This window comes from Schistocerca cancellata, chromosome 7, assembly GCF_023864275.1.
Source record: "Schistocerca cancellata isolate TAMUIC-IGC-003103 chromosome 7, iqSchCanc2.1, whole genome shotgun sequence".
NCBI lineage: Eukaryota > Metazoa > Arthropoda > Insecta > Orthoptera > Acrididae > Schistocerca > Schistocerca cancellata.
This window is the reverse complement of record NC_064632.1, coordinates 295,669,028-295,690,399: the sequence shown is the minus strand read 5'-3', so window position 1 is coordinate 295,690,399 and position 21,372 is coordinate 295,669,028. Positions and strand designations below refer to the sequence as shown.

The 21,372-nt window shown below is 43.4% G+C and overlaps 1 protein-coding gene across 2 annotated transcripts in view; it reads left to right on the top strand.

Annotated features, from left to right (window-relative positions):
• LOC126092479 (uncharacterized) overlaps positions 1-19,391 on the top strand; it is a 352,804-nt gene extending 333,413 nt beyond the window's left edge. The window contains exons 5-6 of one of the 2 annotated variants that reach the window (XM_049908099.1): positions 8,542-8,947; positions 19,131-19,391. In XM_049908099.1, coding sequence (XP_049764056.1) covers positions 8,542-8,947; positions 19,131-19,225 — 501 coding nt within the window. In that variant the 3' untranslated portion in view covers positions 19,226-19,391. Of the gene's footprint in view, positions 1-8,541; positions 8,972-19,130 lie in introns of both variants that reach the window. The other variant, XM_049908098.1, reaches the window with a different exon arrangement.
• Positions 19,392-21,372: the final 1,981 nt, after the last annotated feature.

Below are 21,372 nucleotides of genomic sequence, written 5' to 3'. Positions count from 1 at the left end.
GGTTATTAAGATTTTAGGTCAATAATGACGTTTCGTTGTAGGAAATCTAACTTCTGTACATTCCACTTCGCATAATGTTATTGTGCCTGTCTTTTTATAGTATCCGGATACATTTTGCTGTGGCTCAGTCTAATTGAATGGAAGAAAAAGAATAGAGAAAGAAGAAGTTTCTGATATGACTAGGAATTGGATACAAGTCCTAATCTCGTTCTCTCCCTCCATCTGTCCATCTCCTCTTCCCCTTTATTTGCCCAACTCCTCTTCCTTTCGCCTCTCTCTGTCAGTCACCTCCTCGTCCTCTCTATCCACCCCTTCTCTCTCTCTCTCTCTCTCTCTCTCTCTCTTCACCTCTTCCTGTCCCCTCCCTATGTCGATCACCTCCTTCCCATTTTCTGTGTCCACTTCCTCCCATCCCTCAGTGCATCGTTTCTTCACTATCTGTACCATGACCCTCGTTTATTGTTACTGCAGATTTGTATTTGTAGTAATATTCTAATCATACCACCAATAAGCCATAAATACAGGTTTCCTGTTTGCTAACAACGTTAGCCTGAGTCGAAACAAGGCCCCGGGAGTAGACAACATTCCATTAGAACTACTGACAGCCTTGGGAGAGCCAGTCCTGACAAAACTCTACCATCTGGTGAGCAAGATGTATTAGACAGGCGAAATACCCTCAGACTTCAAGAAGAATGTAATAATTCCAATCCCAAAGAAAGCAGGTGTTGACAGATGTCAAAATTACCGAACTATCAGTTTAATAAGTCACAGCTGCAAAATACTAACGCGAATTCTTTACAGACGAATGGAAACAGTGGTAGAAGCCGACCTCGGCGAAGATCAGTTTGGATTCCGCAGAAATGTTGGAACACGTGAGACAATACTGATCCTACGACTTATCTTAGAAAATAGATTAAGGAAAGGCAAACCTACAGTTCTAGCATTTGTAGACTTAGAGAAAGCTTTTGACAATGTTGACTGGAATACTCTCTTTCACATTCTAAATGTGGCAGGGGTAAAATACAGGGAGCGAAAGGCTATTTACAATTTGTACAGAAACCAGATGGCAGTTATAAGAGTCGAGGGCCATGAAAGGGAAGCAGCGGTTGGGAAGGGAGTGAGACAGGGTTGTAGCCTGTCCCCGATGTTATTCAATCTGTATATTGTGCAACCTGTAAAGGAAACAAAAGAAAAATTCGGAGTAGGTATTAAAGTCAATGAAGAAGAAATAAAAACTTTGAGGTTCGCCGATGACATTGTAATTCTGTCAGAGACAGCAAAGGACTTGGAAGAGCAGTTGAACGGAATGGACAGTGTCTTGAAAGGAGGATTTAAGATGAACATCAACAAAAGCAAAACGAGGATAATGGAATGTAGTCGAATTAAGTCGGATGATGCTGCGGGAATTAGATTAGGAAATGAGACACTTAAAGTAGTAAAGGAGTTTTGCTATTTGTGGAGCAAAATAACTGATGATGGTCGAAGTAGAGAAGATATAAAATGTAGACTGGCAATGCCAAGGAAAGCGTTTCTGAAGAAGAGAAATTTGTTAACATCGAGTATAGATTTAAGTGTCAGGAAGTCGTTTCTGAAAGTATTTGTATGGAGTGGAGCCATGTATGGAAGTGAAACATGGACGATAAATAGTTTGGACAAGAAGAGAATAGAAGCTTTCGAAATGTGGTGCTACAGAAGAATGCTGAAGATTAGATGGGTAGATCACATAACTAATGAGGAGGTATTGAACAGAATTGGGGAGAAGAGGAGTTTGTGGCACAACTTGACAAGAAGAAGGGACCGGTTTGTAGGACATGTTCTGAGGCATCAAGGGATCACATATTTAGCATTGGAGGGCAGCGTGGAGGGTAAAAATCGTATAGGGAGACCAAGAGATGAATACACTAAGCAGATACAGAAGGATGTAGGTTGCAGTAAGTACTGGGAGGTGAAGAAGCTTGCACAGGATAGAGTATCATGGAGAGCTGCATCAAACCAGTCCCAAGACTGAAGACAACAACAACAACAACGTTAACGTTTAGTACAGTAACATGTGAAGGTCTGAAGTAAATCGGAAAGGTACATCTTGAGATTTTTGGTAACAATGTTTTCAGACACACACACACACACAAACACACACACACACACACACACACATATATATATATATATATTTCCGTCAAACCATGCGGAACCCATCGTGATGCACTTTTTCGCATGCCCAGGCGTTCCTTCAGGATGCGAAGCACAGCCGTATGCGCTAATCTGGTTTCGTGGCCGAGCTCTCGAATCGTATGGCGCCGATCATTGTCCACTAATGCGGCAACAGCATGCACTTCTTCCACAGAGACGCTAGGACGACCAGCCCGATGCATGTCTGCCACAGCTTGCCGACTTTCGTTGAAGGCCTTAACCAATGTGCCACTGTTCTGTACGGAAATGCCGATTCCCTGCACGCCTCTTGAAGACGTTGATGACACTGTCGTGCTGTACAACCTCTGCCACATTCAATCTTGATCCAACTCCGTCATGTTTCGAAAACACAGTGACACCGTTGCGTTAGACCGTTCGCTCACAAGTGACTGTGTTTCCTTCGATTGTACGCACGCCGGTGACATGGGAGGGCATATATATATATATATATATATACGCCCGTCCCATGTCACCGGGTGGTCCATTGATCTTGACCGGGCCAAATATCTCACGAAATAAGCGTCAAACGAAAAAACTACGAAGAATGAAACTTGTCTAGCTTGAAGGGGAAACCAGATGGCGCTATGGTTGGCCCGTTACATGGCGTTGCCATAGGTCAAACGGATATCAACTGCGTTTTTTTTAATAGGAACCCTCATTTTTTATTACATATTCCTGTAGCACGTAAAGAAATATGAATCTTTTAGTTGGACCACTGTTTTCGCTTTGTGATAGATGGCTCTGTAATAGTCACAAACATAAGCCTCATAATTTTAGACAAACAGTTGGTAACAAGTAGATTTTTTAAATTGAAATACAGAACTTAGATACGTTTGAACATTTTATTTCGGTTGTTCCAATGTGATACATGTACCTTTGTGAACTTATCATTTCTGAGAACGCATGCTGTTACAACGTGATTACCTGTAAATACCACATTAATGCAATAAATGGTCGAAATGATGTCCGTCAACGTCAATGCAATTGGCAATACGTGTAACGATATTCCTCTCAAAAGCGAGTAGTTCGCCTTCCGTAATGTTCGCACATGCATTGACAATGCGCTGACGCATGTTGTCAGGCGTTGTAGGTGGATGACGATAGCAAATATCCTTCAACATTCCCCACAGAAAGAAATCCAGGGACGTCACATCCAGTGAACGTGCGGGCCATGGTGTGCTGCTTCGACGACCACTCCACCTGCCATGAAATATGCTATTCAATTGAGCTATGGCAGCGCCTTCTAGCGGGCCAACCATAGCGCTGTCTGGTTTCCCCCTTCTAGCTACACGAGTTTCGTTCTTTGCAGTTTTTTCGTTTGATGTTTATTTCGTGAGATATTTGTCCCTGCCACTATTAATGGACCACCCTGTATATATGTACTGTGTGTGTGTGTGTGTGTGTGTGTGTGTGTGTGTGTGTGTGGATTGGATTGGATTGTTTGGGGGAAGAGACCAAACAGCGAGGTCATCGGTCTCATCGAATTAGGGAAGGATGGGGAAGGAAGTCGGCCGTGCCCTTTCAAAGGAACCATCCCAGCATTTGCCTGGAGCGTGAGTGTGTGTGTTTTAAAGAAGTAGGAACGTAAAAAACGGCCATATTAGAATTCACCTTTGCGTCATAAGTTCGAATCAATCGGTCAAGAAATTTCGAATATTAAGGATTTTGAGCAAAGCAATATTTACATTATATGACGTTTCCCCTTTTATTAGATGCGTATTGCATATATGCAAGATGGCTTTGCAGGAGGTATATACGAGGTGCATTCAAGTTCTAAGGCCTCCGATTTTTTTTCTCCGGACTGGAAAGAGATAGAAATATGCGCATTGTTTTAAAATGAGGCCACGTTCATTGTCAATACGTCCCAGAGATGGCAGCACAGTACGGCAGATGGAATTTTACCACCAGTGGCGAGAATGAGAACTGTTTTAAATACTTAAAATGGCGACGTTTTCCTTACTTGAACAGCGTGCAATCATTCGTTTTCTGCATTTGCGTGGTGTGAAACCAATTGAAATTCAACGACAGTTGAAGGAGACATGTGGTGATGGAGTTATGGATGTGTCGAAAGTGCGTTCGTGGGTGCGACAGTTTAATTAAGGCAGAAAATCGTGTGACGACAAACCGAAAGAACCTCGGGCTTGCACAAGCCGGTCTGACGACATGATCGAGAAAGTGGAGAGAATTGTTTTGGGGGATCGCCGAATGACTGTTGAACATATCACCTCCAGAATTGACATTTTTGTGGGGTCTGTGCACACAATCCTGCATGACGACCTGCAAATGCGAAAAGTGTCATCCAGGTGGGTGCCACGAATGCTGACGGACGACTACATGGCTGCCCTTGTGGCATGTTGCCAAGCAATGTTGACGCGCAACGACAGCATGAATGGGACTTTCTTTTCGTCGGTTGTGACAATGGATGAGACGTGGATGCCATTTTTCAATCCAGAAACAAAGCGCCAGTCAGCTCAATGGAAGCACACAGATTCACCGCCACCAAAAAAATTTCTGGTAACCGCCAGTGCTGAAAAAATGATGGTGTCCATGTACTGGGACAGCGAGGGCGTAATCCTTGCCCATTGCGTTCCAAAGGGCACTACGGTAACAGGTGCATCCTACGAAAATGTTTTGAAGAACAAATTCCTTCCTGCACTGCAACAAAAACGTCCGGGAAGGGCTGCACGTGTGCTGTTTCGCCAAGACAACGCACCCGCACATCGAGCTAACATTACGCAACAGTTTCTTCGTGATAACAACTTTGAAGTGATTCCTCATGCTCCCTACTCATCTGACCTGGCTCATAGTGACTTTTGGCTTTTTCCAACAATGAAAGACAGTCTCCGTGGCCGCACATTCACCAGCCGTGCTGCTATTGCCTCAGCGATTTTTCCAGTGGTCAAAACAGACTCCTAAAGAAGCCTTCACCGCTGCCATGGAATCATAGCGTCAGCGTTGTGAAAAATGTGTACGTCTGCAGGGCAATTACGTCGAGAAGTAACGCCAGTTTCATCGATTTCGGGTGAGTAGTTACTTAGAAAAAAAATCGGAGGCCTTAGAACTTGAATGCACCTCGTAAAACCTCGTGGGTATTGTAATTCAATGTGGCGCCAGAATTTCGAAGCAGTCCGTGAAGAGCTTCCGGAGATTTGAGAGTGTGAAGAGAACGAACATCTACGTTTGTGCTTGCGTTGCAACTGTTGATGTTCCTAATCAAAAATCTCCGAAAGTTTTTCTCCGGATGCTTTGAAATTTTGAGGTAACGTTGCTTTAGAATACGTGGGTGTTTTATTTAAATATTTGTAATACATGTAATATATAATTTTTACAAATTTAATAATAGGGAAATATTACAAAAATCTAAAAATGTTTCACATAGGTATATATGTTTTCAACATAGGACCATGCAGCGAACCGGTTGCAAATTACTGTTTGTTACATTGACCTAGGTTTCGACACGTGCTATGAGTGTCTTCATCACAATGAAATTATGATAAACCGTAAAACTAAATTTGGGAAACAGCAATGGTCCGAATTTAGAGCAGCTATGCCCAAGTCAAAAATAAAATAAATCGTTCCAGCCTTTGCCATATGTGCCTAGCTAGGATCAATATCAGACAGTTTGATGTCGATTCTAGCTAGACACACATGGCAATGAGTGGAACGCTTTATTTTATTTTTGACTTGAGCATAGCTGCTCTAAATTAGGGCCATTGCTTTTTCGCAATGTCATTTTACGATTTATCATAATTTCATACAGATGAAGGTACTCGTAGCACGTGTCGAAACAAAGGCCAATGTACCAAACGGTAATTTACAGTATGATCCTGTGTTGAAACTAGCATAGGTTGCTGCCGCAAAGGTGAATTTTAATATGGGCGTCTTCTTTAACATACACACACACACACACACACACACACACACATATATATATATATATATATATATATATATATATATATATATATACTATGTGATCAAAAGCATCCTGACACCTGCTGTTGTGACGCTTCGTCGCTAAATGGAACGCGTGAAAAAAATCTGTCATCGTCCCGTAATTTCTCTTGTGCCCAGTGGCGGAACTGTACACGACGTTCAAAGTCGTCGCCATGCAATTCCTGGTGCATAGAAATATGGTACGGGTGCAGTCGATGTTGATGTAGCATTCTCAACACCTACGTTTTTGAGATTCCCGATTCTCGCGTAATTTGTCTGCTACTAATGTGCGGATTAGCCGCGACAGCAGCTAAAACACCTACATGGGCATCACCATTTGTTGCAGGTCCTGGTTGACGTTTCACATGTGGCTGAACACGTCCTGTTTTCTTAAATAACGTAAATATCCGGCGAACGGTCCAAACACTTGGATGATGTCGTACAGGACACCGGGCAGCATACAAAAAGAAAAAAAAAAAAGAAAAAAAAACGCAGTTGATATCTGTTTGACCTATGGCAGTGCCAACCATACCACCATCTGGATTCCCCCTTCAAGGTAGACGAGTTTCATTCTTTGTAGTTTTTTTTTTTTTGTTTGATGGTTATTTCGTGAGATATTTGGCCCGGTCACTATCAATGGACCACCCGGAAGAAAGAAATTCAGATGATAAACGGGTATTCATTGGACGAATATATTTTACTAGAACTGACATGTGATTACATTTTCACGGAATTTGGGTGCATAGATCCTGAGAAAGCAGTACCCAGAACAACCATCTCTGGCCGTAATAACGGCCCTGATACGCCTGGGCATTGAGTCAAACAGAGCTTGGATGGCGTGTACAGGTACAGCTGCCCATGCAGGTTCAACACGATTCCACACTTGATCAAAAGTTGTGACTGGCGTATTGTGACGAGCCAGTTCCTCGGCCACCATTAACCAGACGTTTTTAGTTGGTGAGAGATCTGGAGAATGTGCTGAACAGGGCAGCAGTCGAACATTTTCTGTATCCAGAAAGCCCGTACAGGACCTGCAGCATGCGGTCGTGCATTATCCTAACTAACCTAAGGACAGCACACACATCCATGCCCGAGACAGGATTCGAACCTGCGACCGTAGTGGTCGCACGGTTCCAGACTGTAGCGCTTACAACCGCTCGGCCACCCTCGCCGGCAATAAAGGATAGAGCCACGGGTATTAACACATTTTAAATGTAACGTTCACTGTTCAAAGTGCCGTCAATGCGAACAAGAGGTGACCGAGATGTGTAACCAATGGTACCCCATACCATCACGCCGGGTGATACGCCAGTATGGCGATGACGAATATACGCTCCCAATGTGTGGTCACCGCGATGTCGCCAAACACGGATGCGACCATCATGATGCTGTTAACTGACCCTGGATTGATCCGAAAAATGACGTTTTGCCTTCGTGCACCCAGGTTCGTCGTTGAGAACACCATCGCAGGCGCTCCTGTGTGTGATGCAGCGTCAAGGGTAACCGCAGCCATGGTCTCCGTGCTGATAGTCCATGCTGCTGCAAACGTCGTCGAACCGTTCGTGCAGATGGTTGTTGTCTTGCAAAGGTCCCCATCTGTTGACTCAGGGATCGAGACGTGGCTGTAGGATCCGTTACAGCCATGCGGATAAGATGCCTGTCATCTCGACTGCTAGTGATACGAGGCCGCTGGGATCCAGCACGGCGGTCCGCATTACCCTCCTACACCCACCGATTTCATATTCTGCTAACAGTCATTGAGTATCGACCAACGCGAGCAGCAATGTCGCGATACGATAAACAGCAATCGCGATAGGCTACAATCCGACCTTTATCAAAGTCGGAATCGTGATGGTACGCATTTCTCCTCCTTACACGAGGCATCACAACAACGTTTCACCAGGCAACGCCGGTCAACTGCTGTTTGTGTGTGAGAAATCGGTTGGAAACTTTCCTCATGTCAGCACGTTGTAGGTGTCGCCACCGGCGCCAACCTTGTGTGAATACTCTGAGAAGCTAATCATTTGCATATCACAGCATCTTCTTCCTGTCCGTTAAATTTCGCGTCTGTAGCACGTCATATTTTTGATGTAGCAATTTTAATGGCCAGTTATATATATATATATATATATATATATATATATATATATATATATATATATATATATATGTGTGTGTGTGTGTGTGTGTGTGTGTGTGTGTGTGTGTGTGTAGATATATGTATTACATCGTATACTAAAGAAGTTGGTAGCTGAAAACAAAAGTTTGTTAGAATTCAACGTTGTGTCACAATTTCAAAGCTATTGGCCAATAAATTTTGGAGACTGACGATTTGGATCAAACGGACATGTAGAGTTTTATTTACATAGACGTGGGCGCCTACTCTATCAGCTCGGCCTGCGTCTGTGCCCGCAGCAAGACGAGCGCAGCGTGCGGCCGCTGCCGCCGCTGGAGGAGGGCCTCTCCGGGCTGAACCGGTCGCGGCTGGCGCTGCTGCTGCCGGTGACGGCGTCGCTGGCGCCGCGCGTGCGCGTCCGCTGCGTGGCCAGCATCGGCGCCGTCTACTGGCAGAGCGCCGAGAAGAGCGCCGCCGTCGTCGCGCCCGGCCAGCACCGCCAGCAGCCGCCGCACGAGTCCGCGGGCTCCGGCGACTGGACCGGCGTCGCCTCCGGCTCCGACGACGACTCCGACGACGCAGACGCCGAGGCCGAGCTGGAGGAGCAGTCCGAGGAGCGGCAGCACCTGCTGCACGGCAGGGGACACCACCAGCACAGCGTGGCCGCCGCCGCCACAGCCGCGCCCGCTGACGTCCGCCACGCCGGTGAGCCGCCCGGAGTACAGACAGGTCCGGCTGCTGCACTGGCCGCCGAATACGGGGTCGCCAGCTGATAAACCTTACACAAGTTTAAACGCAGCCAAAACCTCGCAGACAAACAGAAGCTAAACGATGTCAAAATTAGCGTAAGGAGGGCTATGCGTGAAGCGTTCAGTGAATTCGAAAGTAAAACTCTATGTACCGACTTGACAGAAAATCCTAGGAAGTTCTGGTCTTACGTTTAATCAGTTAGTGGCTGGAAACAGCATATCCAGACACTCCGGGATGATGATGGCATTGAAACACAGGATGACACGCGTAAAGCTGAAATACTAAACACCTTTTTCCAAAGCTGTTTCACAGACGAAGACCGCACTGTAGTTTCTTCTCTAAATCCTCGCACAAACGAAAAAAATGGCTGACATCGAAATAAGTGTCCAAGGAATAGAAAAGCAACTGGAATCACTCAACAGAGGAAAGTCCACTAGACCTGACGAGATACCAATTCGATTCTACACAGAGTACGCGAAAGAACTTGCCCCCCTTCTAACATCCGTGTACCGCAAGTCTCTAGAGGAACGGAAGGTTTCAATTGATAGGAAAAGAGCATAGGTAGTCCCAGTCTTCAGGAAGGGTCGTCGAGCAGATGCGCAAAACTATAGACCTATATCGCTGACGTCGATCTGTTGTAGAATTTTAGAACATGTTTTTTTGCTCGCGTATCATGTCGTTTCTGGACACCCAGAATCCACTCTGTAGGAATCAACATGGATTCCGGTAACAGCGACCGTGTGAGACCCAACTCGCTTTATTTGTTCGTGAGACACAGAAAATATTAGATACAGGCTCCCAGGTAGAAGCCATTTTCCTTGACTTCCGGAAGGCGTTCGATACAGTTCCGCACTGTCGCCTGATAAACAAAGTAAGAGCCTACGGAATATCAGACCGGCTGTGTCGCTGGATTGAAGAGTTTTTGGCAAACAGAACACAGCATGTTGTTCTCAATGGAGAGACATCTACAGACGTTAAAATAACCTCTGGCGTGCCACAGGAGAGTGTTACGGGACCATTGCTTTTCACAATATACCGGGCGATCAAACAGCCAGTATAAATTTGAAAACTGAATAAATCACGTAATAATGTCTACAGAGAGGTATAAATTGACACACATGCTTGGAATGACATGGGACTTTATTAGAACAAAAAAAAAAAAAATACAAAAGTTCAAAAAATGTCTGACAGTTGGCACTTCATCTGATCAGAATAGCAATAATTAGAATAACAAACTAAGACAAAGCAAAGATGATGTTCTTTACAGGAAATGCTCAATATGTCCACCATCATTCGTCAACAATAGCTCTAGTCGAGGAATAATGTTGTGAACAGCACTTTAAAGCATGTTCGGAGTTATGGTGAGGCATTGCCGTCGGATGTTGTCTTTTAGCATCCCTAGAGATGTCGGTCGATCACGATGCACTTGCGACTTCAGTTAACCCCAAAGCCAATAATCGTATAGATGAGGTCTGTGGACCTGCGAGGCCAAGCATGACGAAAGTGGCGGCTGAGCATACGATCATCACCAAACGACGCGCGCAAGAGATCGTTCAAGCGCCATCTGTCGAACATTTTGTGAACTTTGTTTTCTTTTTGTTCTCATAAAACCCCATGTCATTCCAAGCACGTGTGTCGATTTTTACCTCTCCATCTACATTAGAAATATTGGAACACGTGAGGCAATACTGACCCAACGGCTTATCTTAGAAGTTAGATTAAGGAAAGGCAAACCTCCGATTCTAGCATTTGTAGACTTAGAAAAAGCTTTTGACAATGTTGACTGGAATACTCTCTTTCAAATTCTGAAGGTGGAAGGGGTAAAATATAGGGAGCGAAAGGCTATTTTCAATTTGTATAGAAACCAAATAGCAGTCATAAGAGTTGAGGGGCTGAAAGGGAAGCAGTGGTTGGGAAGGGAGTGAGACAGGGTTGTAGCCTCTCCCCGATGTTATTCAATCTGTATATTGAGCAAGCAGTGAAGGAAACAAAAGAAAAATTCGGAGTAGGTATTAAAATCCATGGAGAAGAAATAAAAACTTTGAGGTTCGCCGATGACATTGTAATTCTGTCAGAGACAGCAAAGGACTTGGAAGAGCAGCTGAACGGAATGGACACTGTCTTGAAAGGAGCGTATAAGATGAACATCAACAAAAGCAAAACGAGGATAATGGAATGTAGTCGAATCAAGTCGGGTGATGTTGAGGGTATTAGATTAGGAAATGAGACACTTAAAGTAGTAAAGGAGTTTTACTATTTGGGGAGCAAAATAACTGATGATGGTCGAAGCAGAGAGGATATAAAATGTAGGGGATTGCGTGTCCTGAGTCATGGCAGTGTGTGACGGAGTTTACATCGGAAAGTACTCTATCCCCATCATCTCCAGCGAGTGCAAGCCCTCCACAATGAAGAATTCCCTCCTAGATAGAAGCCGGACTGTGTGGCCGAACGGTTTTAGGCGCTTCAGTCCGGAACCGCGCGACCGCTACGGTCGCAGGTTCGAATCCTGCCTCTTGCATAGATGTGTGTGATGTCCTTAGGTTAGTTAGGTTTAAGTAGTCCTAAGTTTTGGGAACTGATGACCTCAGATATTAAGTCCCATAGTGCTCAGAGCCATTTGAACCATTTGAACCTAGAGAGAACTTCTATTAATTGGTGCAACAACAGTGTACCCTGAATCCTGTTTGTAAACAGTATGGCTAGATTTGCCCATGATGGTATTTTTAACTACCATAACTGCCCCATTTGCTTCAATTTCAATCCTAATGCAACACACGTATGACGACATCAGCAGCGTTATTCGTTGAACGTCTGAGGAGAACTACTCAGATACCGCATAACTGGACCACATTTTCTTTCGCAGGGACTAACCAGGCAGCAGTACATGCTGACTCTCCGGACTGTACTTCCATATGTACGTGATGATGTCCCACTGAACCGACGCCTGAACGTGTGGTTCATGCATGACGGTCCTCCAGCACACTTTCAGTGACGAGTGCGCCTGCTTCTAGCTCGGACGTATGGTTAACAGTGGATACGTAGACTAGGGTCTCCAAGGTCTCTTGATTTAAATGCCATGAACTGTTGTGTGTGGGGTCATGCTAAAAGCCTGGTTCAAAAATGGTTCAAATGGCTCTGAGCGCTATGGGACTTAACATCTATGGTCATCAGTCCCCTAGAACTTAGAACTACTTAAACCTAACTAACCTAAGGACATCACACAACACCCAGTCATCACGAGGCAGAGAAAATCCCTGACTCCGCCGGGAATCGAACCCAGGAACCCGGGCGCGGGAAGCGAGAACGCTGCCGCACGACCACGTGCTGCGGACGCTAAAAGCCTGGTCTACGCTACTGAGGTCAACTCTCTTGGGGAGTTGCCCTTGAGGATTGGGCAGCCTTCCAGCATTTACAGAATTTTCCAGGACTGCCTGAGAGGATTCGCAAATCAGTGTTGCATTCAGACGCATGGACAACATTTCGAACATCTACTTTAACGTTTAGAGATGTCATGGGCTCCTAGACACTGATGAACTGCAGCAGAAAATGTATCTCGACAACAGTTGATTTGTGAACCCATGTTTACTGGATCTTTTTAGCTATTTTTGGCCTTTACTTTCCATGTGTGAATTATTGACCATCACTTCGGCAACATCCTGTATAAAGACAGCACGTAAGGAACTGTCTGCCTTTATATAGCTGATCACCAAGATGATCATTACAATCTGAGGATGGGTTCTACCTGAAATGCACCGAATAAAGTCGGCGGTTCATGAGCTGGTGGCTTCTTATTTACTGACCAGTACAATAATTAACAACCTCCCACCCCAACCGTGAACCATGAACATTGCCATCGATTGAGTGGCTTGTGTGCCTCAGTAACGTGGATAGCCGTACAGAAGGCGCCCTCACAGTGGAAGGGCATCTGCTGAAAGGCCAGACAAAAGTGGTGTTCCTGTAGAGGGGCATTAGGCTTTTCAGTAATTTCAGAAGCAACGGTCTGGACGATTGACTGATGTGGCCTTGTAATATCAGTTAAAATTGCCTTACTGTGCTGGTACTGCGAACAGCTGAAAACAGGGGGAAACTACAGCTGTAATTTTTCCTGAGGGCATGCAGCTGCACTGTATGGTTGGATGGTGATGGCATCCTATTCGGTAAAATATTCCAGAGATAAAATAGTTCCCCATTCAGATCTCCAGGTGGGGCCTGCGCAGGAGGATGTCATCAGCAGAAAAAAAACAGGGGTTCTACAGATTGCAGTGTGGAATGTTAGATCTCTTAATTGGGCAGGTATGCTAGAAAATTTAAAAACGGACATGGATAGGGTGAAGTTAGATATAGTGGGAATTAGTGAAATTAAGTTACAGGAAGATCAGGACTTCTGGTCATGTAGGGGTAATGCAGGTGTGGGTTTAATAATGAGTAACAACATGGAATGCAGGCAAGCTACAATGACCAGCATAGCGAACGCATTATCGCAGCCAAGGTAGACTCGAAGTCCACATCCACCACAGCATGTTTATACGCCAACTAGCTCTACAGATAATGAAAAAATTGAGAAAATGTATGATGAGATAAAAGAAATTATTCAGACAGTTAAGGCAGACGACATCAACGGATCATCAATTTAGTATTGGAAGGAAGTGGAGGGGGGATTAGTAAAAATCGTAGGTGGAGAGCAAGAGATGAATACAGTTATCACATTCAGAAGGATGCAGATTGTAACAGTTATTTGGAGATGAAGAGACTCACACAGAATAGAGTAGCATACACAGCTGCGTTTCCGGACTGAAGACCACAACAACAATAACAACATGTAATAAACAAAGCTGTCATGGCTTTGTTTGTTACATACTGTCCTTATATAGCATATAGCCAAGATGTTCATGAGAATCTGGGTATGGGCTCTACCTGAAACGTATCGAGGGAAGTCAGTGGTTTATCACCTGGTGGCTTCTTGATAAGTGATCAATACAGCAATTGTGCAGTACTCCTATTGATTTCGCAATTGGTCCCATTCTTCCTGAGTGACATTATACCACAATTAAATGTCACTCAGCAGTGTCTTATGTCAAGGGAATATCCACAGGGAGGAATCTTCGCACCCTGCAGATGTGTTCCACAAAGAGCAGCTGAGGTTGCCCTGGCCTGAAACTTCCTGGACTGTCGGCTGAGGACTTCTGAGGTCCTTTGATATAAACGACGATACGCATAATTCACAGTAACATTTCCTACATTACAAACTATAAAATCTCAAGGGAATCGTGTGTAAACGTATTTACAGGTAGTTTTCTTCCGTGCCGTACATGGAACCAAATAGTTACATCTAATTTTACAGATTATATGCTGTGAAATGTTGTTTCTACTGAAGACTGAACATTGCAGATAATATTGTTTCACAAATTGTCTCTAAAACAGTAGCTACTAAGGTAATATAAATTATTTCCGTTAACAGTGCACATGTAGGATAATTACTGAAAATACATAACATGACGAACACATTTTGTGCACATGCATGAATGTAACAGGCATCTGCTTTCCTTTTTTTTTACAGTTAGAGAGATTATACTCACACTAGTCAATATATCTTTTAGATCTATGAGAATGACGTGATGGAAGTAGCGTAGTTCCATGGCAGATGAAATTCTAGCAGGTCCCGTAATGAGCTGCTGCGAAGAGGTTACAGAAGAGCACGCAGAAGAGTTAGAATTTGGAAGCGACTCTGATGCAGATGGTATTGCTACTATCTCTACCGCTTCAAACACAGTTACAGTAACCGCTCCTAGCCAGGGTAACGCAGTCTCAGGTGGACAAGATGCAGCAGGCAGCGCACTCTGTTCGCCTGTGCCTGAAGAAGCATTTTACGAAAGTCGTGAAACTGACTGATGCTGAAGTGACTTAAAATGACAATCTATATGCACGTTCTGAAGTAGGTTGAGGACCCTGGTCCTGTGAACATTTTTTTCACCTGAGGGCATACACTGAGGTAAAAAAAGCCATAGAATACCACCAAATATCGTGTCAGACCTTTTGCCCAACGCAATGCAGCAACTCGACGTGGAATGGACTCAACAAGTCCCCTGTAGAAATACTACGCCGTACTACTTCTGTAGCCGTCCATAATTGCGACAGTGCACTAACAGACTTCTCAACTATGACCCATAAATGTTCTGTGTGATTGATGTCAGGTGATCTAGGTGGCCAAACCACTCACTCAACTTGTCCACAATGTTCTTCAAACAAACTGCGAACAATTATTCCCAAAGCATACATTGTTGTTGTTGTTGCTGTGGTCTTCAGTATTGACACTGGTTTGATGCAGCTCTCCATGCCACTCTATCCTATGCAAGCTTCTTCATCTCCAAGTATCAACTGCAACGTACATCCTTCTGAATATGCCTAGTGTATTCATCTCTTGGTCTCCCTCTACGATTTATACCTCCACGCTGCCATCCAATACTAAATTGGTGATACCTTGATGTCTCAGAACATGTCCTACCAAACGATCCCTTCTTCTACTCACGTTGTGCCACAAACTCCTCTTCTCCCCAATTCTATTCAATACCTCCTCATCAGTTGTGATCTACCCATCTCATCTTCAGCATTCTTATGTAGCACCACATTTCGAAAGCTTCTATTCTCTTCTTGTCTAAACTATTTATCGTCCATGTTTCACTTCCATACATGGCTACACTCCATAAAAATACTTTCAGAACGACTTCCTGACAAATCTATACTCGATGTTAACAAATTTCTCTTCCTCAGAAACGCTTTCCTTGCCATTGCCAGTCTACATTTTATATCCTCTCTACTTCATCCATCATCAGTTATTTTGCTTCCCAAATAGCAAAACTCCTTTACTACTTTAAGTGTCTCATTTCCTAATCTAATTCCCGCAGCATCACCCGATTTAATTCGAGTACATTCTATTATCTTCATTTTGTTTTTGTTGATGTTCATCTTATACCCTCCTTTCAAGACAGTGTCCATTCAGTTCAACTGCTCTTCCAAGTCTTTTGCTGTCTCTGACAGAATTACAATGTCATCGGCGAACCTCAAAGTTTTTATTTCTTCCCCATGGATTTTAATACTTACTCCGAACTTTTCTTTTGTTTCCTTTACCGCTTGCTAAATATACAGATTGAATAGCATCGGGGAGAGGCTACAACCCTGTCTCACTCCCTTTCAAACCACTGCTTCCCTTTCATGTCCCTCAACTCTTATAACTGCCATCTAACTTCTGTACAAATTGTAAATAGCCTTTCGCTCCCTGTATTTTACCCCTGCCACCTTTAGAATTTGAAAGAGAGTATTCCAGTCAACATTGTCAAAAGCTTTCTCTAAGTCTACAAATGCTAGAAACGTAGGTTTGCCTTTCCTTAATCTTTCTTCTAAGATAAGTCGTAGGATTAGTATTGTCTCACGTGTTTCAACATTTCTATGGAATCCAAAATGATCTTCCCCGTGGTCGGCTTCTACCAGTTTTTACATTCGTTTGTAAAGAATTCGCGTTAGTATTTTGCATCTTATTAAACTGATAGTTCGGTAATTTTCACATATGTGAAAACCTGCTTTCTTTGGGATTGGAATTATTATATTTTCTTGAAGTCTGAGGGAATTTCGCCTGTCTCATACATCCTTCTCACTAGATGGTAGAGTTTTGTCAGGACTGGCTCTCCCAAGGCTGTCAGTAGTTCTAATGGAATGTTGTCTACTACCGGTGCCTTGTTTCGACTCAGGTCTTTCAGTGCTCTGTCAAACTCTTCACGCAGTATCATATTTCCCCTTTCACCTTCATCTACCTCCTCTTGCATTTCCATAGTATTGTCCTCAAGAACATCGCCTCTGTATAGACCCTCTATATACTCCTTCCACCTTTCTGCTTTCCCCTCTTTGCTTAGCACTGCATTTCCATCTGAGCTCTTGATATTCATGCAAGTGGTTCTCTTTTCTCCAAAGATCTCTTTAATTTTCCTGTAGGCAGTATCTATCTTACCCCTAGGCAGATAAGCCTCTACTTCCTTACATTTGTCCTCTAGCCATCCCTGCTTAGCCATTTTGCACTTCCTGTCGACCTCATTTTTGAGGCGTTTGTATTCCTTTTCGCCTGCTTCACTTACTGCATTTTTGTATTTTTCTCCTTTCATCAATTAAATTCAGTATCTCTTCTGTTACCCAAGGATTTCTATTAGCCCTCGTCTTTTTACCTACTTGATCGTCTGCTGACTTCACTATTTCATTCCTCAAAGCTACCCATTCTTCTTCTACTGTATTTCTTTCCCCCATCCCTGTCACTTGTTCCCTTATGCTCTCCCTGAAACTCTGTACAACCTCTGGTTCTTTCAGTTTATCCAAGTCCCATCTCCTTAAATTCCCACGTTTTTGCAGTTTCTTCAGTTCTAATCTACAGTTCATAACCAATAGATTGTGATCAGAGTCGACATCTGCCCCTGGAAATGTCTTACAATTTAAAATCTGGTTCCTAACTCTCTGTCTTACCATTATATAATCTATCTGAAACCTTTTAGTATCTCCAGGGATCTTCCATGTATACAACATTCTTTCATGATTCTTGAACCAAGTGTTAGCTATGGTTAAGTTATGCTCTGTGCAAAATTCTACCAGGCGGCTTCCTCTTTCATTTCTTAGCCGCAATCCATATTCACCTACTATGTTTCCTTCTCTTCCTTTTCCTACTGTCGAATTCCAGTCACCCGTGACTATTAAATTTTCCTCTCCCTTCACTACCTGAATAATTTCTGTTATCTCATCTTACATTTCATCAATTTATTCATCATCTGCAGAGCTAGTTGGCATATAAACTTGTACTACTGTAGTAGGTTTGGGCTTTGTGTCTATCTTGGCAAGAATAATGCGTTCATTATGCTGTTTGTAGTAGCTTACCCGCACTCCTATTTTTTTTTTATTCATTATTAAACCTACTCCTGCATTACCCCTCTTTGATTTTGTATTTATAACCCTGTATTCACCTGACCATAAGTCTTGTTCCTCGTGCCACCGATCTTCACTAATTCCCACTATATCTAACATTAACCTATCCACTTCCCTTTTTAAATTTTCTAACCTACCTGCCCGATTAAGGGATCTGACATTCCACGCTCCGACCCGTAGAATGCCAGTTTTCTTTCTCCTGATAACGACATCCTCTTGAGTATTCCCCGCCCGGAGATCCGAATGGGGGACTATTTTACCTCCGGAATATTTTATACGACATCCTCTTGAGTATTCCCCGCCCGGAGATCCGAATGGGGGACTATTTTACCTCTGGAATATTTTACCCAAGAGGACGCCATCATCATTTAATCACACAGTAAAGCCGCATGCCCTCGGGAAAAATTACGGCTGTAGTTTCCCCTTGCTTTCAGCCGTTCGGAGTACCACAACAGCAAGGCCTTTTTGCTTAGTGTTACAGGGCCAGATCAGTCAATCATTCAGACTGTTTCCCCTGCAACTACTGAAAAGGCTGCTGCCCCTCTTCAGGAACCACACATTTGTCTGGCCTCTCAACAGATACTCCTCCGTTGTGGTTGCACCTGCAGTACGGCTATCTGTATCGTTTAGGGACGCAAGCCTCCCCACCAACGGCAAGGTCCATGGTTCGTGGGGGGATCGTCAAATACATATCAACATATTTAACATTTGACGATGCCACTATGGCTTCAGTACATTAGGACTTTGTTTTTATAAAACAGATCTGATGATGGTCATTGCAGACCGAAAACGGTAATCTGTTAACAAGAAGTTTGTGACGATAGACGTAAATTAAAGGAACCTAATTGCGCCAGTGTTGCGAGTGCAGGATTTTGTGCACGAACAGACCTCTCGATTATGACCCGTAAATGTTTTGTGTGATTCACTTGAGGGTTTTGGGTGACCAAACCATTCACTCAAATTGACCACAATGTTCTTCAAACAAATTGCGAACAATTATTCCCTAAGAGTACGTACTGACGTGTACTTCAGTGTTATATTTGCTGGGCGCTTTGACACTTAGAGGGTTAAGGCAAAAACCTTAAATGCGCATATTTCATTACGCAATAAATTTCACATATGTCCTCGCATTTTCTCCATACGGCCACGGGACTAGCCAGCCTCTGGCCTCGGTGTGTTGCAGGTGAGTCTACCGGAGCGGCGGGCGGCCAGCGGTGTGCGGGCAGCTGGTGGCCCCTGGTACAGCTGCCTCTGCTGCTCGCCGCCGCTCTCGCGTGAGGCAAGCGCGACGTCCCCGCCGTTGAAGAGCCGTTATTCTCCGTTACCTTCCTGTCTGTTATAGCGTTACGCGCCTCTCATGAATGTTCGCCATAGCTCTCTATCGATGTTGTACATAGCAGTATTTGAAAGCTGTTCCAGATTTTAGAGCAATAAAGTATTTCTATTGGATAAAATGTGCTCACCGAAATAACCTCTACCTTGCTTCCTACCCTTCACAATTTTTAGTGGCAAAATTATAGTTTGAGTGCAAATAAATACAAAAAGCAGAGCTACATTGTTGATCACCGTCAAAATTGCAACACCAGGAATTAAGCAAATAACGAAAGTTTACTTATCCCGAATATACAGTATAGCAGCAAGAATAAGCAATTACTTTTGTTTGTATGAGAAAAATTGCTACCATAGCTGTATCTTGAAAATGTCTTGATTGTCTCACAGGATTAGTTTCGGCGGCACATTACCGCCGTTCTCAGGCCCCTCCATTACCGAAAGAGTATTACAATTCCTTGACGCATTTATTGTGAAATCCGTGTTACTTCATGAGTCTGTACTCGCTTTGTCTCCGCAATAAGTGCGCCAAAGAATTCTAATACTCTTTTTGCAGTGTAGAGGCCTGAGGATGGTGGTAATGTTCCACCGAAACTTAGTCATGGGATACAACAAAAGCATTCTCCAGATATAGCTGTGGTGGTACTTTTTCTCATATACATCATCAGCTGTAGTCCCTCATCCATGCAATAGGATGAACATCCGTAAATTGAACATTTGTTTGTCATTTGCGGTTTGTACAGGGTGCGAAATTTAGTACACAGATCTGCCACCTCCGTCTGCAATACTGGCGCTAATTCGGCTCCACTCACCTTGGATGAGAGATACAGGTAAGCCTTTCTAAGGTACTTCAGCTCGATACCAGAGTACGTCAGTTGTAATGGTTGGTAAGTCGTGGCGTACTATAATCTCATCTGAAGTTGTAACCAGACCATTCATAATCGGCCTACTGGAATGCGATATTACTGACCGAGATCGCATACGCCTGATGAAATTTTACAGTAAGGCTATCGTTACCGAAGGAAAATAACGCCGATTAGTTGGAGGAAAGTGTACAACAGACTCTTCTGAAAGAAGAATCTATTTTAAACTTTAGCTAAATACTGACGATAATTTTGTATTGAGTGGAGTATAGTGCTATCGCACACGAACGGGGGGGGGGGGGGGGAGGTACCACGTAATATTTACTATAAAAATCACTGATAACATAAAGAGAACACTGATTAACTGAAAAGGGGATAATTAAACGGTCGCCAGCCCGCTAGGGCAATGAATCTTCAGCATATTGAGAAAGGTAATGACAAAGAAATTTAACCAAATAATCAATGGCGTGGCAACAGAATGTAGTCACGCTTCTCAACAGCACAACAGTTCACGAGAAAATAAATGAATCAGAAAGCACCGAGACCGCAGTTACTTATTCTGAAAAAAAATTGAAAGCAAAATTAAATTGAGTTACCGGTTATGTAAAAAAACATTATTTTCAGCAACCTCAGTGTAAAGTAATGCAAAATTTAGAAAACGGTAAACAATTTACTTTTGGTTATTGAAAGATTGAACTGAATTTACTTATGCAAATGAGCAATTGGTTTTACTTTTAATATAACAACAATAAAATACATACCAAGCCAGCATTAGTCACTCGTTAAGCTAAATACGGAATAAATGAAATTGTGCACTCTTAATTTGTGCTTTATCTTTAGTTATTAGTTTTGCCACTGCAATTTAGCCTCTGCCACGCAATACAAGAATGAGGCAGAAAACTTAGACTGAAAGTGGTCATTAGCAAACACACAGAACGGGCAGTTAATATTTAATCAAGTTTCAAATTCTTATGACACTCGCTGCTTGCATGGAAAGGAAAAGGGACCCTGCTTGGTAATAATGTCTGAGGACAATGACAGCACAGGTGCCCTACAAGTTTTTACTATTGCAGGATATTAATCAAGTTATTCGTACTTTGTGAAAGAAATTTTACTGGAAAATGCCTACATAAGTTTATAGATTTTCACTTAACAGTCTTACGATGTTGTTGCTGTGCGTACGATGAAGAATCTAACCGACGACAATGCTTATGCGCCGTTGGTGCTGCTGCT